At 40.7% G+C, this 24,209-nt stretch overlaps 1 protein-coding gene across 1 annotated transcript; it reads right to left on the bottom strand.

The window, feature by feature from the left end:
- Positions 1 to 1,543: 1,543 nt before the first annotated feature.
- Positions 1,544 to 23,228, bottom strand: tdrd7a (tudor domain containing 7 a). The gene is made up of 22 exons (XM_039810663.1): positions 23,104 to 23,228; positions 22,054 to 22,258; positions 21,696 to 21,840; positions 21,390 to 21,504; positions 19,017 to 19,109; positions 18,660 to 18,715; positions 16,710 to 16,750; positions 15,401 to 15,562; positions 13,636 to 14,400; positions 13,131 to 13,327; positions 11,907 to 12,099; positions 11,540 to 11,651; positions 11,124 to 11,335; positions 10,648 to 10,782; positions 8,198 to 8,281; positions 7,920 to 8,054; positions 6,820 to 6,930; positions 5,580 to 5,763; positions 5,136 to 5,290; positions 4,051 to 4,244; positions 3,570 to 3,730; positions 1,544 to 1,769 (listed from the first exon to the last, which is right to left on the bottom strand). The coding sequence occupies exons 2-22, from the start codon at positions 22,255 to 22,257 to the stop codon at positions 1,546 to 1,548; spliced, it is 3,678 nt and encodes a 1,225-aa protein (XP_039666597.1). The 5' UTR covers position 22,258; positions 23,104 to 23,228; the 3' UTR covers positions 1,544 to 1,545.
- Positions 23,229 to 24,209: the final 981 nt, after the last annotated feature.

Raw genomic sequence — 24,209 nt, forward strand, 5'->3', positions numbered from 1 at the left:
GTATTTTATCTCGTATTAAATCTGTATTCATTAATATTTAAAATTTTCTATTTTGTTTGATGTTTTATGTAAATGACTATATACATAAAATTGCCTTGCCGCGTCACAAATGCTTTGCTGCATACCTCAGTTGTAATGAGGAGATAACGAGATCCTTCAATTACAAAACGAGAGATGCACCGATTACAACTTTCTAGGCCGATTCCGATTTTCTTTGAGTTAGGCCAGCCGATACCGATTTTAGCCAATTCAGATTTCATTTTTTGTAACCACTTTACAGCACACACAAATATTTATTTTCTATCTTTAATAGAATTTTTTTTGAAAAGATAATGGATCACTATAAAATAGAACTACATACATTACTCCTGGTGTGGGAAATTCACGCACATCTAAAGTGCAATATTAGAACCACATCCAATATCCAACTAAACGTACGTAAAAGTATGATTTTGGTTTTTGGTGTCGTCCCTCCACGCCCTACTTTTTCCTTGCAGGTGTTGCACATTGAAAACTTGTTATATTCTGCACACATGCTGAAGAATTTCCAAACAGCTGACATGTTGCAGATTAATTCCCGAGGTTCCCTACACGTGCGAGAATAGCGCGGACACGCGCTTCACACCACGAGACATGCACGACACACGGCGCTAAAGTTGAGAGAAAGGAAAAAAAGACTGTACTGTCGCGTGCGTGCTTCCTTGAAAACTGTAACCTGTATAACTTATGTTGTCAGTTAATTGTAGCACTGACCAGCATGAAATCGACATGTCAGACTGACCTGCTGGTCGCCGGTAATGGACGAGCACATGAAAACCGGCCAATTCCGGTCACCGGCCAGTCTATCGGTGCATCTCTATTACAAACTCTTATTTTACTGGCAGTTCATCTTGACATAGCAGCTCACATTGGCAGAACACTCTGCACACTTAAAAAAATAAAAATAAAACTTAAGGCTTTCAGTACACCCTCATTTGGCAACATGTTTTAATAGAACAAATCCTTGTGAACAAAGTAAAAGCATATATACATAGACACAAAATTAAGTGCAAAATGAGCCACACCACTGCATGCATGAGGCACGGCTAACAGAAAACAAAATAGATGGAGTGTAATAAAAAACAACATGCAACACACAAGTGACTTAACTTTAACAAAAAGGTTCACAATGATTACGGTAATGGACATTATATATTTTTTTTGCCTTTCCCCCCCCCCTCATTAACTCAACAACTGCACTCAATAGTGCCCCTGAGACAGTTTCACAGGTCTTAAATCCAGAAAAAATGAACTCAACCAAAAAACATCTTCTGTCTCAAATTGACATGGCCCTTATTTATAATAGATATAACCCACACATTAAAAATAATTCTTTAAAGTCTTTGATTGGGAGAAAGACCCACCACACTGAAAATGAACGAAGTGCAGAAAAGGTGATTTTTGGCCTCCAAAGTTTACTGAGCACTTTCACCATTTTTAGAAAAAGAACTGTCAGACTCACAGTCAGCTTGCTAGTTAATTTACCAACACGCATGAGAAGACATCCTAGGCTGCCGAAGACAGCTCACCGCTGATGTCGGCCATGATGCTGTGAATCCAAAGGTCCTTGTCCTCCAATGTAGTGTCCACCAGGTAAACCGTCAACCTGCGTTCCCACATCTCACGTTTAACCTCCGACACACTCTCCACCAGGGCTACCAGCGCTCGATCCTCCACGTGGTTCCTGAATAACATGGAGGCCTCCTCTGACCAATGTTGCGGTGTCATACCTGCAGGACCAACGGGGTATTAGTAATCTGACTGATCCACCTAGTGTCATCAAGGTGGGATTCAATTAATCATAATTAATTGGCTGATAACCTGATAACGAAAATAAACTTAGTTGAAGCTAGGGCTGCAATATTACGGGAATATGTAAGGTGGAAACCTTCCATGGGAATTAACACGAAGTAAACAGGTTATATTTACCAATTCATATGCAGATAGAAACAAACTTCTAACAAATCATCATATCAGACATAATTGTAAACCCTTCTAATAGAAATTAAAAAAATAGTTGAATAAGTCAACTCATTTAATTTGACATTGCTTGAAATGAGGCTTGACACAGTATTGGCAAATGTACACAGATTGTCCATCTACATTGGTTAGGGTGAAATGTCGACACATGAGATGGTGCATGGGATATGTTCTTTGGAGATTAAAAAAAAGGTTAACTAACCTGTTATAAACTAGTGATGCATCGAAATGAATATTCTTGGCCGAAACCGAAAACCGAAAGAGGAAACCAAGACCGAAAACCGAAACACCGAAAGAAATTATGCCAATTATTAGTACCATTGCATTTATGGCTATGACTGTGTACTAACTTTACTAAAATCAAGGCATTGCAATTGTATAAATTAATATTAAAGTTTAATTAAAAAAATATCTAGCAGAAATATGGCTACAATCTGATAGTCACATACAGTATATAGTACCCTAAGAACAGAACAGCTTAACTATTATTATTATTTGAGGCACTTTCTTGCAGGATTTCACTGAACATATCAGACAACGAGGGTGCATGCCCCTCATCTGGTGCAGAGAGACGAGTCTTTTTTTTCTGCGCTCTGAGCTCCTCCTGCGCTGGGCGCTGCGCTGGGCGCTGCTCCGTGCGCGCTCCGTCTCTGTGCGGGTTCTCCGCATCCATCGCGGCCTGGATCATTTCTCGTGCGCCCTGCTTTATTTCCGCATCCAAGTAATGGTCTTTATAACGTGGATCAAGTACGGTCGCGATGAAGTGCAGAGGATCCGAATAGATCTCACTGAAACGTGTGCTGACAGACTCTAAGAGCGTACTTTTCATTGTTTTCACTCCGTGGTCCGTCTCAACCTCTTTGCTTAGGAGACGCTTTGCAGGTGGAATGGATCGGGTACTGACACACGTGCAGGTCGCGGTTTCGGTTTGCGTCATCACAACATTTCGGCCGTATTGTTTCGGTGATAAAAGTATTTCGGCCAAAAAAAAAAATTTCGGTGGCCGAATATTCGGTGCATCCCTATTATAAACCACCTTTTTCTTTTATTTTCACCCATTTGCCATACCCAAATAAGAAAAGCTTGTAACAGAAGAACTGCAAGAGTGCATGAATGAAGCTTTATTTGAAAGCTAAAATTCTTCTAGTTTCTGAAAATGTGCTTGTTTATCATGCGATTAAAACAATCTACACTTCAGCTTTTCTTAGACATAAGTGGGGGGCGCCAAGGAAAAAAGGTTGGGAACCACTGCTTTATGCCACAATATGCAAATCACCACACAACAGCGCCGTGTCAGGGCTGGAGTATGGTCTGGCTAAACCACGTATTTATTCTGGGATAAAAATTCTCTGGCATGTTTGCATTTCTTTAAACCAATTACAACCGTCCTGGGCGGTGTCAAGCCCCAATGGTGAAGATATTGAAAGGGGACGGACATGATGTCATGCTTTATCCTATCAATGTACATCCATTGAACCTGACTACATATAAAATAACAACTTGAATGCATGTTGACCAGTAAAGCCACAGAGAATTATGTTCTAACTCACCAGCAAGTTGTGCAGCGATAGCCTGGAAGGGCAGCTGTCTGAATTCCTCTATCAGAGGCCTGAGGAGAGTACTGCGGACCAGCTCATGTTTGCCGTAGTCCAACTCAAAGACAGAAACCAACCCATTGGACAGAATCCCCTTCACCTGCACACGGTGCCAACTAGGTAGAGGCATGCATCAATTAAGCCATCAACCATCAGACAATAGCAAGCTCTTGATTTTACATTTTTGTCAACCCAGCACAAAATAGACAGGGTATCCCCCCAAATCTCTGAGATACACACAATCAGTACAATGGCAGTAATCTAGATAATGCATTCATTTACTAAATTATTTTGTCAATATGCATTTGTCCTCATAACACAGGACTGCGGTTAATATAAACTCTTGGTCCTAAAGTGCTCCAAGATCTAATGAGATCAACTACTGTATAAGGAGCCCATGTGGTTCTTGACTTATGGTCATAAGGAGTTTACCTACTTTTTGACTATTTTTGCAGCGTAGATCTCTCCTCTCTGGATGTGTGGAGCTGAGTTGGTCTTCAACGTCTGGTTATAATAGAGGATCATCTCCCCCATCAACACCACCAGCTTATGCAGGTCCTGCCACGGCTGCAGCACAAAGTAACCAGGGTGGCAGGCCACAGGCACAAACACATCCATATTCTGACCAGGCTGAAAGAAGATGTGGAGGAGAATGAGGTGTATATTACCACAAGGTTTTGTTGAATATTTGTTTCTATTTTGGCTAGTGAAGGCATTCCGAGTTGTTTTTCTTACCATTTCTGGGTTACAGTTATTCTACTGCCAACATATATGTCAAAAAGTGTTTCCAGGTTTATTTGACCACAAATTATGAATTGTTGTTTATTTATTATACAACAGCAACTTCAAAACTAGAAATAACCGCCGTTGTATGTCTCCGCCAACCAGTCAAGTTGCAGTTTACATCCACATTATTTCACCGTGAAGTTGACCTTAGGGATATAAAATATAATTCCATCCTATTAGACATTTTTGTGAAATTGTATCATAATTTGAGTATGGATTCTTGAGTAATGGCCAAAGATGTGTTATGTGAGGTCACACTGAGCTTGACCTTTGACTTGCAAAATCTAACCCTTTCATCCTTAAGTCCAAGAGGATGTGTGTGCCAAATTTGAAGAAATTCCCTCAAAGCATTCCTGAGATATCGCTTTCATGGGAATGGGACAGAATGACGGATCTACAGACAGACAACCCAAAAACGCAATGCTTCGGGCCACGGCTTTTGCAGGCACAGAGGCATAAAAATAAATTACCAGTTTGTAGTCTGTATACTGTATAGGCTGATGGTAAATATCTGACAGGCTAATACAATTTGGTTTGGATTTGATCCACAGGCCATTACAAATGATTTTTCTTGAATAGAAATCTACAAACAAACAAATGATGAATCATACAGTAAAATGATTAGGGTGATGATAGCCAGCAGCCTGAAGGACAAGCCACAACGTGCATCATTTACATCTGCTTCCCTCACATGATAAGTGAGCCCCTACAGAAAGTATGTCCATCTCCACACACCTGGGGGAATTCCAGAGGGGGGGGCATCGGAAGTGGCTGCATCCCAATTTTGGTGGTCGTGTCTGCAGAATATGAGTCCTCTGCTCCGTGAAGAGGTCGGGTTGAGGTCTTGACGATGTGGTTTGGGACCGGGCTGCTCAGAGTCAACTTCTCCACTGGTACATACAGGTACATGCAAAACACCCTCAAATTAAAGCTGAGTCAGCACTTTAACCTCATAGTGACTGTGCTTAAATACAAATCCTAAAACAACAAACTGTCTTAATACCTTGACTTTACATGGTAGAACAGTTTGGAGAACACAAAAAGCTTTAAATAAATAAATAAATAAATAAATAAATGGGACAGTTTGACCAGACTTGTTCATCTATACAAATACTGACTGTTAGTGGGAACCGTACCAGACCCAGCATGGACTTTTTGTTAATGTCTGCGCAGTATTACCTGTATCCACGCTGCTGTTTTTGCCAATAATTGTGTTGTGGTTGTTCTGTGTTGTGAGTTTCTGCCACAACTCTGACTGTGCCAGCTGATGGTTGATGCTCTTGTCCAGCTCCTGACTGTCAGCACCAATGAAGAGGTACATATAGACCAGTACGTCCCCTTTGCGCTGGTCTAATTTCAAGATCTAAAATGAGGGAACAAAGGGAGAAAAAAACAAACAAAGATCACACATAAGAAGTTAGAGACCTTGAGGTGACCGTGACTGTTTTGCACTGTTCAACAAGGCCTTACTTGTAAGCTTGATTTGTAGGGTTTATATTTAAAATATTTAGAGCTAGATTAACACGACTCCCGCTACACCATACACTGTTGTTGTGCTTCAGGCAGTCAGCCTTTATAATCAAACACTGTGGTCACTTTATTAGGTACACCTTTCAGTTGTTGCCTGCACCAGTGAGGGGAAGGATTCCGAGAGCGGCCCGGCCTTTTCGTCCAGTGGTGTGAGCTGAACCACCTGCAGCTTACCACTGGGTAGACGGAGGAGTTGGTGATGGACTTCAGCAGGTGGAAAACACCCCTACACCTATTTCATTCCAGGGGGTGGATGTGAACACTGTACGAGACAACAAGTTAGACTGGGCTACAAACAACGAGGCTGTGAAGAAGCGGCGGTCATTCACTGTCTGCATTATCACGCTGAGGATTTTCTACCAGTCTATGGTTAGCAAGAGTGAGGACAACTCCACAACTCATCTACCTCATGTCGAGAGAGAGATGGACTGCTACTACTTACAACTGACTCATTGGCATAATGGGACATTAGGTGCAATATCATGGACATAATCATGAACATTCTGTACTAACCATGTACTTTATACTGTACATATCTATATGCAACCCCACCTAGACTGATCCCTACCATTAATTGTTAATATTTTTATGTTGACATTGAATATATTTTGGCTCTGTACCTTATTGTTATCCTATGACTTTTTTATATTTATACTTTTCCCACTTTGTAATGCAACTGCCACACAGCAATTTTCCTTGGGATACATAAAGTTTGATCTTTTAACAAGCAGGTGTACATGTGTACCTAATAAAGTGGCCACTGAGTGTGGTTCCCTGTCGTATTTATTACACGTTTGTCCTGCGGCAGCAATCATTGTGGGAAATACAGGACAAATAGAAGTGATGTGTAACTTAAACATGTGTTAAATGTTATGTTACAGTAGGTTACCTTCATCTTACAGTCTTCAGAGCCCAAGACAGCCTCCTTCACCCACACAACGGCCTCTGGACTCCAGTCTCCCTCTGGAACTGTGACGTCAGCCAGGCGACATTTGATAGCCTAAAGAGATGCATAAAAAACTGTGTTACAAGCAACTTTATCAGACAACTCTTTTTGACAGATTGAGAGAAATCTAAATATTAAATTATTGTTTATTAGTTATTGTTATTAGTTAGAGAGGTGACCAATAGTTGGTCACCTCTCTAACTAATAAAAGTCAGAGGCAATCTACTCATAACAAATAAATCAGATTATACCGATGCAAACATGTTAAAAACCATGCATCACAAGCCATTCCAAATTGTATCCGGTGCAAACTTTTCTTTATTTATTTTTATTTATTTTTTTTAAATCAGTGCATCATGCAATGTTATGTCTGCACACTAGAGATGCCCCGATCACGTTTTTAGCCACAGTTACAGACTGTTGATCATCAATGAATCAATAAAGGGCCAATGCCAATTATGTTTGTGTTGTTTTGTTTACTAATAGCAGCTGATGTAGCTATATTATAGTACTGGCCAGTTTCCCTGTTTGTAGTGTTTTGGGATCTCCACCAGGTGGCAGTCTATATAAGGGTGTGTCACTATTTTAGGCCTATGAATAAGAATCACAAATCTGTCTCGTTTCTTATACCCTTTTCCCACATAAAACAGACAGACTCCTTTCCCATTGCAAGTAGACGACTATGTTTTAGTTTTTTTTAAGCTATCTGTAAAGTGTCTCTTGTTATGATTTGATACTATAAATAAAATTGTATTGAAAAATAGGCCATAATGGCGGATCATTGGGAATACGAGAATACAGGCATGCGGTTGTTGCTCTAAGCAGAGTGTTTAACTATACAGTATGTGTGAAGTAGTTTATCGGCGGCTAAAAGAGATTAATGCCGCACGCCCAATCACACGTTTTTAGTAAATATCGACCGATAATCAACGGCAGTCAATCAATCAGGGCATTCCTACAGCACACTTTTATAAAAATCTGTGAATCTTTCCATCCCTAATAGACATAAGTTTCAAATAATGTACAGATGAAAGGTGACTGACCAGTGGCGGGATGATGGTAAAGTTCTTGAGAAAAAGAGGTGGGATCTCTCGGAGATCAGTGACCTCTACAGTTGCTGCGACACCCATGTCAATGTAGAGGATCTCAATCACTCTGTTGCTGTACATGTTGGTGATCTGAAAAACAAAAGCAACAGAACGAGAGTGGGTGCCAAAGAAATATGACATCAAACTGCCTGGTCAACAATAAAATATCCTAATACTTTTAATGCCCAAAATAATTTTTTTAAGAAAATACATTTTAATGATTATGTTCTTACCTCCACTCTGGACCACATTCCTTTGTAGCGGGCTAGACAGAACTTGCCACTGAATGGTCTGGACACCAGGGACTCAGAAGTCATCTGGTAGGATTAATTACAAAGAAACAAATATGAAGACCTACCTTTCCTGAGAGGACTTTTGGAGTTGTGTATAAAATCTAATGCAGCAGCTGTGGGGAACACTGCATTTGTGAAATGGCAAAAACCCTAAATCAGAGACTGAATTACCACCTGTAATTAGCAAGAGCTGTCTAAAAACACCAGACCAAAACCGATCAGAACAAAAACTGGGGGTCAAAGTCATCAAGCAGGAGATCAAAGACATTCCTTGCACGGGGGCTCCAATCACCCTCACCAGATCTAGATTTTATTATTATAGATACAGTTTTTAAAAAGTACCACCTCGTGATTTAAAACCAAATTTATTTGGGAGCCAAACCTTTAAGTGGTTGCTAGTAGAGTTTTGAAGCTGTATCACATTCTGGAGCCAGTGAAGTAATTAAGGCCCTGACACACCAAGCCGACGACCGACTGTGGCGTGGCCTCGCGTCGGCGGTCATCAGAACCGAACAGAGCCTAAGGTCCCTCCGCTTCACTCCCCGCTGAGAAGACAGCAGACACTAGGAGATGGCTAACCAGACTATACCTCTCCCAAGCTGTAATCCGTATTCTCGGCAAAGAAGTCTCCCTACAGTGACTACGTTTACAAGCTGTCAATTTTCGGGTTATGGTCTAAGGTCAGTATTCGGGTTTCTGAAACATTCGGAATAACCCGTTTACATGCGTGAGCAGAGAGAGTTACTCCACATGGAATTTGTAATCAAATGGCAACATCCCGATGTAAACGGCGACGCACGGTTAGCGTCTGGACGTAGCCTACAGACAACCTTAAGACGCAATAACTTTTCGGTCACCTTCTTATAAATCTCACTATCTCGGTACTGTCTGCCATCAACAAAAGACATTATATTCATGGTTTTCACCACACTAATAAAGAAATTGGTTCCCTCCTCGCTCCAAAAGTGTGGTGCTGTGCTGCGTCTCGCCATGTTTACCTCTACTTCTTGTTTACTTCCGGTATACTGCGCGCAGGTTTTCTGCATATAACTATATTATTATAGTATATAATTATTATTATAACTGTTTTCTGGCGCATACAAGAAGTTCCTCTACTCAAAAGACCAAGATTCCTTGCGAATAGAACATGCGCAGAACACAAATCAATGTTCCTTTTGATGGGGATATGCCGATACGCGTTTACATGACCAAAATTTCGGGTTAGAAAAGGGGTAACCCAGGTAGCATATTCGGGTTTTTGCCGGTGTTTACATGGCCGTGCGCGACCGGGTTATTGCTAATATTCCGGTTTTGAACGGGTTATTGGCTGCATGTAAACGCAGTCAGTGAGAGCGGAGGGACCTAACAGCCCGCTGCTGACTCGTTAGCTAACGTTAGCTTGCTAATTTCACCCACCTAATTTAGAGGCTAGCCGGCTGGCTGGTAAGATAGCTAGCTTGCTTGCTAGGGGGCTAATTGTTCACGGTCTTTATATTAAATATCCCAGTATAGGATATTAGTTTATTAACGTTAGTTTATTTTTTAATGTGTAGGTATGTAGAGATCTTTTGTACATTTGCCATCTTATGGACATAGTGTGCAAAAATTGATATTCCAATGGTTCGAACCTGTGTGTTTTTTAAGAAGAAACATTCAATCGTAATTTTTGATCATTTTGGCAGCTCCTATGTGTATTGGAATGATCAGATGAGATGAAAAATTAAAGGATCCTTGTGTGTGCTTGTCACAGTTGTTTTTCCTCACTCTCGTCAAGCTGAACAGCCAATCAGATAAATTGGCGGAAGCCGACATCCACAGACGCTGTTGAATCACCCGAAAAAAGGCAGACGAAGGCCGATGTGCGCCGATGGTGCGGGCCCAACTAGGACCGACAGACAGCTTGGTGTGTCAGGGCCTTAAGCCACACCGCAGTCAGGGATCAGTCAGTCTGATTTCACATGCTTAATCATCAGCATGCTCAAAAGGTTTCAAAGATGTGCGACAGTACTGTTTGTGATTCAGTGTAGGTTTACTCTTGCTACAAATATTTGGATAAAGTCATACCTCCTCTTTATCCTCTTCACATCTCAATGACTGTAAAACTTTGTTTGCCTGCCTATGTCAGCACAAGCACGGCTCTAACAAAAACAAGGTGTAGATCCCATCTTATAGGTCTGTTATTATAAAGCACTTTAAAAAGTACTTTATAATTCATTGAACTTAACAGTTAATTTAAACTTGTGCATTATCTTGAGATGAAACAGCCTCTCTGTGTCAAGCAGCCCACTGGGCAGATACCTAAAAACTACACTGCTGGTATACTATATACTATCACAACATGAAATGCTACAACACTATTATGTGCTAAGACAAATGGAGGTCTTGTTAACCTGGGAGATGAAGAAGGTCTCCGTTTCTTCCAGTAACTTGCGGAGTCTTGCAGTTCCTCTGGAGGGCAGCTGGCAGTAGATTATACCATCTGCACACACATTTGTGACACACACATCCTGATAGGTAGCATTTACCTACAGGCAACAGAAAGATTAATGTTAGATAACACAGAGAGGATTGATAAAACGGAGGACCTTGCCATCATTGCTGGCCAGCTGCTTGTTTTAATTCCAACTAAATGGGACTCCTATAAAATGTAACAGACCGTTATGAGAAAGGTACAACAGCACCACTCACTGGTAGAGCTAAGCTATGATGTCAAGAAAATTAAAAAAACGAAACTGCCTCTTTGCAGCCATTTAATTGGCTTTACACATGCATATGTTTGTTAAATACATGCAGAAACTGCTATTGTAAGAGAGGGCTCTCCTTGATCTTATGCATCTATACTTGTAGTTAGCACCACTATCCTTACAGTCAGAGGATTGTTCATGGTCACGTCCTGGAGAATCTTCAGGCAGGTGGAGTTGATGTTAATGTCATCAGCCTGCGAAGTGTCGTACAGCAATGCCACAGGCGTCTCATTGTGTTGACACGGCTCTAATGTCTCCATCAGCAGGATCTTTCCGACTGCCAACTTTTCCAAAGTGGACAGCACCAGTGGATGGGAGCTGAATGCCTCTAGACCTGGGAGAAAGAAAATAAAGGATAGGATGAAAGAGGAAGAGGGAGAGCACAAGAGAAGCAGTGCCATTACTGACCTCTGACCTATGTTGTACATCCACTGGCCAATGTAATGTTTTGTCTGTTCTGTGGTGACATCTGTATGCTTTCATCTACATCAGTTACACAAAAAGAAGTCTGAAAGTTATTTCCTTCTCCTCTATGTACCTGCAAGTCTAACACTGATAGCCTGGAAGGGCAGAGAGAGGAAGTCTTTGTGCAGCTCCATCAGATTAGTCCCACTGGTTTCCACAGAGAAGCCATAGTCCACATAGTATACCTAGCAAACAGACAGACAAAAGCTATTTTGCTGCAGAAACAATGACCCATGTAGCTACTGAATGTCTTCCTCCAACAAACTGAAAATCACTACAAGTAATGTCCCACATTAGGGGCTGAAAGTCTTAATGTCTTAACTGAATACATTACAAAGTGCTAAAAAAAACAACAACACCTTGACATTTTCCAGGGTTCTGTTTTTTTTTAAAGTAAAAACAGCTTGACAGCTAACTAAAAACAAACTAAATTGAATTACCTTGAACCTGTTAAGGGTCATAATCTCCATGACTTGAGCTCTTGCCAGCTCTTCTCCATCCTCCCCTCTGACTGCTACCAACTGACCAACAACAGGTTTGGAGAGAGGACGGTGGGTGGAGCTTTGGCTGTAGAAAGATTGCATGGCCTCCTCCATGGCCTCCTGGGCATTGGAGTAGTTCTCCCCTACATACCTGAACAGAGAGACACATGTTTCTCAATCTGTGCATGGTAGTCTCCAAAAACAGTAACCTGGATTTTGCAATAACAAAACACACATGAATGGTTGCTCATACTTTGTTTTTATGTTGTGATCTTAAGATGGAATGAAATCATTCTGCACATCGTAGTAAGCTAGATGGTTGCTTATTAATATTAAGGAGGCAGAAGGAGATGTTGATAACATGGTGTATGTTCATATTATCTGGAACATTACATTATACATTATTTTAAAGTTCAATGCTGGATGATACTGGACAGAAGGTCGAAATCTGCAACTGCAGTCTGCTGCATTTTCGATTACATTAGACAGAGTGTGCTACAGTACTTGGGTCTGGCAGATCATTAGAGGTGGGGGAAAAAAATCGATACAGCATAGTATCGCGATATTTTTCGTGGCAATACTGTATCGATACACAGACGCCAAGTATCGATTTTTTTATGATATATGTGTTGGTCACTTTGTCTGCTTGACAATCACATTTTGCACCAATAAAATTGAAGTGAGATGAACAAAGAGAAATGTATCTTTTTAGATAAAACAGATGTTGACAAAATTGTCCTTTCGGGACATCATTTGAAATTGGGAAAAATCTGAAGTTGGAAAAAAGGTAATACATTGCAATATATCGCAGAATATTGTAATATGTTATATGGTATTGTGACATAAGTATCGGGATGATATCGTATCGTAAGGCCTCTGGTGATTCCCACCCCTACAGATCATGGTGGAGAAATGAGAAAGAGGTAATTTGTTTTAAGCTAAATACATCTCTTCCTGTGTTGAACTGAGATTTTGCAACACTGCACAATCAAATACAACATAGTTGAGGGTAAACAACTGTCCCACAGAAACATATCCTCACAAAGCTTTTAAAGTATTCTTAAAATAGTTTTCATTGGCAGGTGAACCTCTCTTCTGTTGTGTGTACCCATGTAAACATACCATTTTTGGCTTCAGGAACAATTAATTCCATTAAATGTTTGCAATAATAATGTGTCTCACCTTACAGTAACAGCATTGCTGCCCTTGGCATCGGTAATCAGCACAGAGGGGTACTGCTCTGAGGGAAGAACCAGACAGGGAGGCAAAACAGGACCCATGACCTCCAAACCAGAGGGAAGGGGACGGCTTCTGCACTGCTGGATTTCTTGGCTGTATGTGGCTTCCATGTCTGCTATGCTTGAGTTATACAGGATGGCCTGACCACAGGAAAGTACATCAACGACAAACAAATTAATAGATAAACATATTTTAAGACAAAAGCCTAAGCAGAAACTATGTCCCTGAGCTCCATAAATAATTAAAAGTTGAAATCATGACTGTTGAAAACAATTCCCTTTTTTCCACAACCATCAATCAGGCAAGTGATAAGTTATTCCAACTGATCAAGGTTCACTTGTCACTGGCAAGTGAGACAGCATTAATTTTTAAGCAACTTCACACTACTCTTGAGGACTTAATTAACTTGTACATTGTGTTTAACTCTGTTATCACGTCGTGCACTTACCTTCTTCTTGTCATGCGGCATAGGGTACTCCACAGTGCATATATCCAGCAAAAGAGACAAGTTGTTCAGAACATGTTCGGGGAACGGTGTCTTGTATGTGTCCATAAAGAGTTTGGGCAAAGCGTGGGCCCAAAGACCTTGTCTATACTTGGACAGAAGCTCCTTTAGTCTCTCACGCACCTCAGCCGACACAAGACCAGCAGTCGATTTTAAAGGACAAGGGACAGAATCAGAGGTAGGGGAGAAGGTGACCTTCAAAAGGGGTAACATTTCAGGGCCATGTTTGAGGGAGGAAGCCAACGAAGGAGCGTTCGTTGATGCAGCGCAAGTCCAGGCAGGGGCAAAGTGCCGAGTGTTTTGGTTGAGGGTAGTTGGAGGCAAATTGTTATTATCTTTACATCCACCATTGACTGCAAGATAATCACGGGGGGGCAGTTGCAAACCAAGAGCTGGGTTGCGGGCAGGGCTGCGCAATGTGACTGACGGCAACATCTTGTCTGAAGAGGCAGCACCAAGTTGTGGATGAAAAACGAAAGTGGATTTAGCCAATAGGGAACCTCTAGGTTTAGGGACAGGGGTAGGAAGGAGGGGGGTGGAAGGTTGTTCAGGTGTTGAGGGGCGTGAAGAAGTGAATGTGGTGATGGTATTAGAATCGGTGGATGATGTTGGGGGTGTGTTGGGGACGCTACTTCTAGGGAAAGGCTTAGGAGGAAGAGGAGGGTAGATAAGGCAGTCGGCTCGGTTGGTGCTGGAAGGTTGCTCCACCTGTGAAGGCCAGACGAGCCAGAGACAGAACGAGAAGGAAAGATTTTAACTCCTATCAATTCCTGCTAAGGCTTGGGACAGCTTTTAATAAATACTTCCGATGGAACCTCGAACTGTATTTGGAAAAAAGATTTTCTATTTAAAGCGCCCATATTATACTCATTTTCAGGTTCATAATTGTATTTTAAGATTGTACCAGAATAGATTTACATGGTTTCATTTTCAAAAAACACAATTTTTTATTGTACTGCACAGCTCTCTCGCTCACTGCTGCAGCTCCTCTTTTCACCTTGTCTCTATTTTAGCTACAGAGTTAGACCTCTTTTCTTCTTCTGTACCATCTTTGATTGCACTCGCACATGCGCAGTAGCTCAGATGTAGATCATGTCAGCTAGCTAGCTCCATAGACAGTAAAAGAAAGCCTGTTTCTCCAACTTCGGTCAGTTACAAGGCAGGATTAGCTGGGAGACGACTTCTAAACGAGGACATGTAACACATGTAAGTAGTTCTTTTGTAGATTATGGTGAACTTGTGTGTGTTGTAGCAGTGCTTTGCTATTGAGAACGAGGTAGCATGCTAACGCTAGCACGCTAACGGTTGCAGTTAGCCAGCTCGTTTAGGCTTGTGACGTAGAAAGCCGTGCAGATTTTGAACAGCTCACCTGGAGACTGAAGGCAGGACACATTCAGAAACTGTATCTCACTCAAAACAGCATGGATGGATTTTTTTCAAAGTTTTTATGCGTGTGGAAGCACCAGAGACACAAAATAACACCCCAAATCCCAGAAAGTGATTTTTTCATAATATGGGCACTTTAAAAACACAACTGCCTTTATCAACCGTATTTAAATATCAGATAATTCCCCTGCCCCTCCCCCCCTGCCAAAGGCCAGATATGCAAGTTTGTATAGGCCTCAAACAGACTTACAAAGCTTCATAATACCTACTTTGTTTGATGGGGGTATAATAAATAATGGGGGATATAAAGTAAATGACCCACCATAACAATGTGTGTCCACTTTTTCAGCTCTATGAGCGCCTGAGGGTGTAGCTTCTGACCGAACATTTCACCGTAGACCTTGGATAGTTTCGACATCCACAATCCACTGTTGTATTTCTCCAGGAGCTTAGTTATGTTGTTCTGTACCAGCTCCACGTCATACTGCATGTGGAGATTTCACATGACAGATTGCAACAAGTATATCCCCATGCTTTTTTCCATATAAAATAAACATAGATCAACTAAGTAAAAAATAAACTCAAAAGCTCTGAAGGGAAATGACTGCATTAATTAGGGTGTGGCACAAACAGAATTGACAAGACACTGACACATTATCTTCTAACATCTTATGAAAATGTTATGAGGGCTCTTTTAATATGTGGATTCAGTGAACTTGTGCTCCTGTCTGGTAGCTCCCTGAAGGACTTTAACAGAATAAACAGAGGTAGAGTAGAGCCTGTTTTCAACGGGCACGGCACTAGTTGTTGTAAATTAGAACAAAGCAGTATTTTCAGAGTACCATGCCTTTTTTCTATTCAAAGCTCAGTGCCTGGGCCCTCACATTCCCCCAGGCTAACGTCCATGAAATAAATCATATAATTCCCGATATCAAAATACTGAGTGAAGTTTAGAAAGATGACGTCATTAATGTGCATATTAAGTACCCATGTGGACTTACTGATCCAGCGGAGAGGATGGTTTGTTCACAAGACTTTGTCCAAATTTAAAGACTTGTGGCAAACCATAACAGTTAAAACATACTACACGTTTCCACAGAGCTTGTGGAAAAAAAAACAAAACAAGAATCACTATTTACAGTAGGGCTGTGGTTGTTAAAACAGCACTGTGTAGGAACCGCATGCAGACAGAGCAAATTGAAATATCGCTTTCTTGACAACTGACAATGGCTGGTCCAGCACTTTGGTCAACCTGGTTGTTTTAAATGTGCTTTACAAATAAAGTTGGATTGGATTGGTCGTCAAGTGCAATCATACATTGGGCAAGACCCTAGTTATTTTTTTTACAGCCAAAAATCTCCAAACAGCTGGCATTGCTCCTCTTCCGTCGCCTGTACCTGCTTGACGGAAAAATTATTGTCACACTGCTATGAGGTGGTATCGGTTGTGGTAGTATCGGAGTCATTTTATGACTAGTACGAGGACACGTGCACGGCATCGGACCGATACGGATAATGGCAACGGTATCTGTGCATCCCTACAAAATGCTATGCACCGCAACTCAAATGTAAGTGGTCCGGTCATTTTGGGCAGAAATGTGACACAGTAAGCAGAGAAAGTTTATTCTGTACCTGGGATTGGCCGAGTCTGGAGACTTGTTCGGCAGGAGTCACTGTGAAAAATTGTGCAAAGGAAGAAGGAAAGGTTAACATGTGCCGATACCAGTTAACAGTGTGTAGCAGATTAATTCTGCAGGTTATTGGTTTATCTGGTTAGCATAAACTGTTTTTTTGTTTGGGCAGTGTCGTCCAATATTGATATTATAGACAAATCTGCATATACTTCCCCAGTGAGGGGAAAAGGTCTGAACTGTGTCTTTAAGTTCCCTTCAATAAACCTCTGGACAATGACGGGACAATATGAAAACTAATGCCAACCTTACACCAAACAACTTTTCAAGCGACTCCACTGTCGCAGACTAATTTCCAATATCGGAATGAAATTATGAGTCTTGCTAGAGTTGGGGTGCACTCCCGTCATCTCAATCGTTTGTTATAAGGTGGTCATTAAACTCAGTTCGAGTCAGTCTATTTCCAGTCTTGACGTTCTGACAAAATCAAACATGTTTGATATTATCGTAAATTTTAAGTCTTGGTAGTGAAGTTAAATCATGTGAACATTGTCAACAACCAATGGGTAACGCTCATTCCAGTAACAAACAGGAACAGCAACCGGCTAGAGCCAGTGTTGTTTATGATTGCTATGGCAGCGCGCTAAGCTAAACGCTAAAGAGGAAAGTTGCAGATTTACAACCCTTCTGAAGCGTGTCATCCAACGGGAGTTTTACCGGCAGATAAACACGGACCTTTGGGTACTGCCGCCATTCATCTGCATGTACGGCATAACAGAAAATAGGCAAACGTTCCCTTAAGTTACAAGCTAACGCTAGCTAGCTTGGTTAAATTTTTCTAAATGAATCTAGTTGCAGTCTTGCAATTTGTGACCCTGCAAGATCCCCAGTCTTTACATAATATGACAAACGTTAGATGTGAGATGGCGGTCTTTAGATGCGAGATGGTGTCAGACTTTAGTCTTTTGAAAGTCTGTTCATAGTCTTCTAGTGTATGGTAGGCACAAGCAGATCAGCTGGATCATTAAGACTTTTTTCTCTCTGTGACAAGAAAAGGCAACTGGACTTGCTAGCAATTCTTGAAGAAAAAGGCGAAACGCCTGCAAAAATTTCTATCAAGTCTTGTTGCCTTTGCTTATCACAGATAACGACCATGACCTGAACAACTGCGAACCTTCACAGAAAAGCCAAACAAATGTTAATCGATCACAATTCATTTACGGTACTTTGTTTATTGTGACCCTGTGTGATCTGCCAGTGTGCTGATGATTAGTGTGATCCACTGCACTGAGATGCTAGCTTTATTGTCAAACAGAGGTATTCATTTGTCAAGTGCACTATCTAAATTGTTTTGGATAAATCTAAATATAGATCTACTTTAGGCCATGAATGTCTTGTGCAGCTGTTCTATGCAAGAAAAATAATGGATCGGGACTTGAGTTGCCAGTTTTACAATAGACTTGGAATCAGGGGGAGATATACTGAACAAAAAGAAAAATGCAACTATGTTGCAACTTAACACCCAAATTGCACTGAGTCTACAAACTATAGGTGGGAAGAGGCACCCTTCATCTTTGTGGAGTGCAAACTGATTGAATCTATCGGTATAGTGCAAGAAATATGCAGTTGTTGGTTATGAATTATGCTGGTTGCTGCCACCCAACCACATGCCCCTTGAGGCAGACCAATAAGACAAAAATCAAATGGTGAAAAAACAACAAAAAAAACAGACATTTGAAACAAGTGGGTCAACAAAAAAATCTGTTCTATAAATTATCTAATTATTGGAACCTTGATCATCTTATTATTATTATTATTATTATTATTATAATAATAATAATAATAACAGAATAAAATTAAATTTCAAAAAACACTATTTGCAAAAGCAAGTAGAGTATTACAGTAACACAATACTGATTAAATGTTATACTGATATAAATATAGTACACACCAAGAAGGTCCAGCGTCCCTTTGGGTGTCTGACAGTTTACCAAGCTCTTCTCCTTCCTGTTGACAACATAGCAGTCTGTTAAGCATAATGTGCTTTTCACGGAAAGAAACAAATTCAATACAGGTTGGTTTTTTACTATACAACTGCTTATATATTAAAACAATTGCTCTGAGCAATATTTAAGCACTATATAGTATTTAAAAAAAAAGCTAACTTTTATACTTATGCAGATATGACTCACAAACTGAAAATGTATAATTGCTTAAAGTTAATACTGGATATAGAAGAACCAAGTTTTTGATTCAACAGTGCAAAGTTGCCTAGCTGCATAATGTTTGTCCACATGTGTATGTTCACCTGTCAGGCATGAAAGACTGTTTTACAGCTGGTTGAGGAGCCTGTTGTCTGTGTTCCACCGGGGTGGTAGAGCTTAATCTTTGGTCCAACTTTCTGATGTTTGGGGAGAACAAAAGCAAAAACTATTAGTTTTGTAATTGACTTAAGATTATGCACAGACTGAAGGATAACTATATTGTATTCTTTGAAGAGTGACAGAGAATTCCAATTACTGAAAGCAAACACCGCTAGGGTTTCCACTAGGGGTGCACCGATCCGATATTAGGATCGGATATCGGCCCCGATATTGAAAAAATAGCTGGATCGGGGAACGGAAAAATTAACAACTCCACGGGCCAATCCAGTTTGTTTGTTTTTTTCCCCCTCTGTCGCAGCACCGGGACCCCTGTGAACTGCGTACCCTTCTCACTCATGGTAGTAACTTTATAACACAACAATTAATAACCCACAACTAACTCTTTAAAAGGAACAGTTTCTAACACTAATAATTTTACATTTACAAATGTAGCTACACTGCCCAACGGCATGCTGGGTAACATTATAGCTGCCAGCCTAGCTGCGCTGGTAGTCGCGACACTAGTTGCAGTCTTCTCCTGAACACCGGTGGCGCTAATGAGCAAAGGCTACTGATGTTGCTATTTCTACTGGCTAGAAGAAGAAGAAAAAGGTAAACAACGGCAGAACTGAAAGCAGCATTGCCGTCAATGCTTCGATTTGATTCAATGACCTACTTCATCGGATCGAGCCTTTCATTCACCATGAAAGCACTCATCTTAACCCAGTAAGTTTACCAGAGAGACTTGCGGTCACTCTGAGAGTCCTGGCATCCGGTTGTCGGCGAACTCATTCAGGGCTCCTGTTTCCGCTTTGTCGCGCGCCGCTGAGAAAAAAAAATAATAATAAATTAAAAAAAAAAGAGATGTGCGCGACCTCGGCTCACGCGCCATAAATCGGACGCGCCGGCCGGATATTACATCATTTTGACGTCACGATGTCGCGCGCCACCTTGGATGCGTCTAGTATATAACGGCTTTAACAGTCTGTTAAGCTGGGAGAGGCTCCGGTCGGTACTGCACATTCAAGAACCGAGAAGAAAGTTTTTGTTTCTAAAAAATCTGACATAATTTAGCCACTGTTGTTGCCTGTTGCTCTAACGTTACCATGCTAACGTTACTGTGCTAGCGTTAAAGACAGCACTTCAAGCATGCAGCGGAGCAACATTATGAATGCAATCCACCTACGGTCCCGCTACAGACCGTTGAGAAAGACGGGTTCAGAGCAATGATTAAAACACTGGATTTAAGAGGTCTTGCCTCGCTGAAATACGTCCGGCAACCTGCTAACATTATTCAAACAGCGAAGGAGGCTGACAGCGGAGCTCCGTTCAGTCCCCCACTACAACCGCACTACAACAACCTAACTTACCTGTGGCCATGGTAGTGTTTATACAGTACTAGCTTACAACTATTTAGTTTTGAAAGGGAAACAATGTTCAAGTTGTTTGTATGTGTAGGCTATTCATTTGATTTGAGTTTATTTTACTACTTTGCAGTTTGCACAATAAAAATAGTTTAGCTTCTGTAACTGTTTCATGGATTCTCCTTCATATAAAGTTATTGTATAATGTCATGGCGCCAAATCCTTTAGTAATAAAAGCTTTTAGTAAACATGATATTATGTTTTTGCGATATTCAATGTACCCCTGACAGTAGAAGAAGTCATTATAAACCTATATAAAAGGTGACCCATTATTGAAGGCCTATTATTGTTATTTATTTAAATTTATTTTAAGAAGTTTGATTACATTACATTTTCGAGTTGAATGCACAATTGTTTTTTAAATAACAAATAAGTAAGAACTCCATACATTATATCTATGTTATTTTGTCTTAGTTAGGAAAACAATGTTTAGTTAGGAAGGTCTGGTGCCTTTAGTCTCTTCCACATGGTGGAAGGAAAGTATAAGGTTGAAGGTATACAGTTTATTATTAATTCAGCAACGGTATCAGATCGGTATCGGGTATCGACACATACACAAAGCCCTGGTATCGGGACTGAAAAAGTCGGATCAGCGCATCCCTAGTTTCCACAAACTGATATGTTAAACCTGACATGTATGTTTAACAGTTGAATAATAAGGCTGCTGCATGGTGGCTGGGCTATTATTTCTACTGACAAAAGCCTATCCAGGGACAAGGACTGCAAATTAGCCTACGGCTATTAGTCCCATATACATTGCATCGGTTGCACTTTAGATCTAACAATACATGTATTGTCCCTGACAAATAAACTGATAAAATAAAAATGTTGCCCAAACAAGCTGTAAGTGGAGCTACTGTCCATCATTTTTTGATAAAAACCTTTATTGTTTACCTGTAATCTCCTGAGGCGCTGAAGCCTCTGCAGCCGCCGCGGGACCAAGAACGGTTTGTTGACCAGTTAGAGGCACTATGAGCTGAGGGTTGGCGGAGAGAGGACCTTGGCCTCACTACATTTATAGAAAGGGTTATAATAGATTATGGTTAGGGTGAAAAAAGAAGGTTTGATGAATGATGAAGAATCACCCAGAAGTATTTTGCAAGTTAATGTCCACACCTCTCATTGCTTTCCTTCAAAAAATAAATATATAAAAAACTTTGCAGAGACAGAGCCCTGATGTAAGAAACATGTGTATCCTACCATTGAGCATGTATGGGTTGGAAGGTTTGAATCTCATTTTGCAGTTCACGAATTGCGAGCGGCCAGATTTCTTGGAGCTCTTCTGCTTGGCCACCAGCTCAGCGATGTGGGCTGTCTCTCGGCACACTGCAGCGAAGCATTTCATCTACAGAGCAGATTTATTGTATTGTTATAAATTCATAAAGTGCTAAGTAGAAGTCGGCACAATGCATGGAATTTAGCCAATTTTGATCAACTACAAACGACTTTCTTAGTTCTGTGCTGATGCTAGCTGGCCTAGGGCAGTAGTATAGGGATGCAAATTAACAACTAAGTGCTAATGATCTTAAACCTAGGAATATTAAAAAACAGCCCTTACTTCACCCATGCGATGCTCCAGGCGGACCACAGAGGGGATGCTCCTGAGGTAGTCCTCCAATTGTGAGTAGCCCAGCTTCCTCAGCGGGATGCTCTCTCCGCACAGTGACCGGTACTCTGACTGGAGGGTGCTAATAGACACGCCTGCCTTGCTGGACTGGAGTACAGACCGCAACATTTTTTTGATGGACTCGCTGTCCGACATCCTGGTAAATTCACATAGAAAAAGAAACATTGCTAGATAAAGACCAATGCGCTTAGAAATGCAAGTAACCTTACAGTACTAGTTAAAAAAAATGTAACACTGGCATTTTGGGGGATACTCGGGATTTTGGGCTCCACCTGCTGGATTTCAATCCGACACTGCTTGGTGGATTTAGCTAATGTGGCTATATAACGTTACAAAACATACATGTTCACTGGAACATTCTTGTTTAAGGTTACTTTATTTGCGAAAGCAAACATTTAACGTTTGCTAACGACAATTTGTGTAACGTTAAAGTTATCTTAAAATAACGGAGTTCGTCTTCCAAGTTAGCAGAACAAACTGCAGCGGAGCAAGCTGGCGTAAGGCCAGCGCCCGCCACACGCACAAGACAGTTTTGGTGTCTCAAGCTAGCTAGCTAGATTTCAGATTCTCAAGCAACAAAATCATGACGTTAACTTAAAACACGACTGTAAAACCACATGGCTAATTTTTGTTCGCCTATTTGCTCGGTAACTTTATAAAGTTGGCCTTATTAATGCAAAGCGTGACACGTTGGAGGTCCATTATCACACTTAAATCTCCACGGAGACAACCATAGACAGTAGAGACAACGGGTCTGGTTCGACAACGCATGTCTGCCGCTAGCTAGCTAAATTAGCTGTTGGTTGGCCGAGTGATGGACAATGCGGGCGCTAGCTAACGGCTATCTGTTCGTTTGCAGCTAACGTTTGTTATTTCGGCCCACAATTGACCTTTTACAAACCAGCCAAAAAAAATATGTAATGTGCAATTACGTTAGCTCAAGTTTAATGGCAGACAAATATGTTTCCATATTTACATTACCTGTAAATTTAACTAGCCAAACTACCCTGGTATCTTCAGTGTCAGCGCTTTCAAAAGCACATGTACGTCAACGTTTACGCCCATTAGTTCAAAAGGTCACTCCCGGTTATTTCGTCATTTTAGACTAGGCGTTCAATGTTGAACATATAGATCACATTTATCTAATGAGAATTTAACTAGCTCAAATAATAACTTTTATGGTGATCAACAACTAAATATTGCAGAAAACGGTTGTTATTTATTATTTTTAATTAAGGCTGCTTTTAGTGCTGTCGGAAATCTTACTTAAAGATAAGCGGACCATTTAGCTAAAATATTCAAAACATTAATTCAAATCATATTATGTTTAAGTCAATCACACCAAGCTTTTACAATTTTGTTTTTTTATTAAGAGCAGATTTGTTTGTGCAGCAACAACACAACTTCCAAATACATAGTAGAAGCTTACACAAGCTTGTTTCAGGCCTAACATATGCAGAGTTCTAGAATTTGCATGACCACCATGAAGTGCCGCCACAATGATTATTGATAGAGCATGGATACAGCAGCTATAAACATTTTTAGCTAGTTACATTTTACAACACAACCTAGAACGACAAGCAGAATGGCTGATTTTAATAAAAAAAACAAAAACATTGTTAGATGGAAAAATGGCCAGCTGTAGTACATCACATCCATTTTTTGAACAGATGCTGTTCTAGTGACTAAAGGTCAAGGTCTAGACCACGTGTCAAACTCAAGGCCCGGGGCCAAATCCGGCCCTTTGCAAATTTTGATCTGGCCTGCATTTCAATTTAGGTTCACAGCTAATTTTGGACTGAACAGTTTTTCATACTGTAATTATGCAACACTGCCGTGCAGAATTTGACAGATTTGCCGACTTTGAGACTCAGAATTCCCCACAGAAGCAGATAGATGTATACTATTCAGGCTGTGAAACAGGTTGTTGTGAGTCGGCTGGGTGGTAGCTGCTTTTAAAAATGTAATGTTTGTTTTTCATGACTTGCTAAATTCTACGACGGCTAAGAAACGTATTTGCTGACTTTTTTTTATTGTTTTATGTCAACCAAACTGTATGGGAGAAAGCTATATGAGACTTGCAATAA

Source organism: Perca fluviatilis, chromosome 1 (genome assembly GCF_010015445.1).
Source record: "Perca fluviatilis chromosome 1, GENO_Pfluv_1.0, whole genome shotgun sequence".
In the NCBI taxonomy this organism is placed as follows: Eukaryota; Metazoa; Chordata; class Actinopteri; order Perciformes; family Percidae; genus Perca; species Perca fluviatilis.

Coding starts and splice junctions, on each gene's coding strand:
- tdrd7a (XM_039810663.1), bottom strand. CDS start 22,257: ATGTCGGACAGCGAGTCCATCAAAAAAATGTTGCGGTCTGTACTCCAG. Junction 19,110..21,389: donor AGCGCCTCAGGAGATTACAG/GTAAACAATAAA, acceptor CCCAAACATCAG/AAAGTTGGACCAAAGATTAA. Junction 5,291..5,579: donor AAACAGCAGCGTGGATACAG/GTAATACTGCGC, acceptor TGTATGTACCAG/TGGAGAAGTTGACTCTGAGC.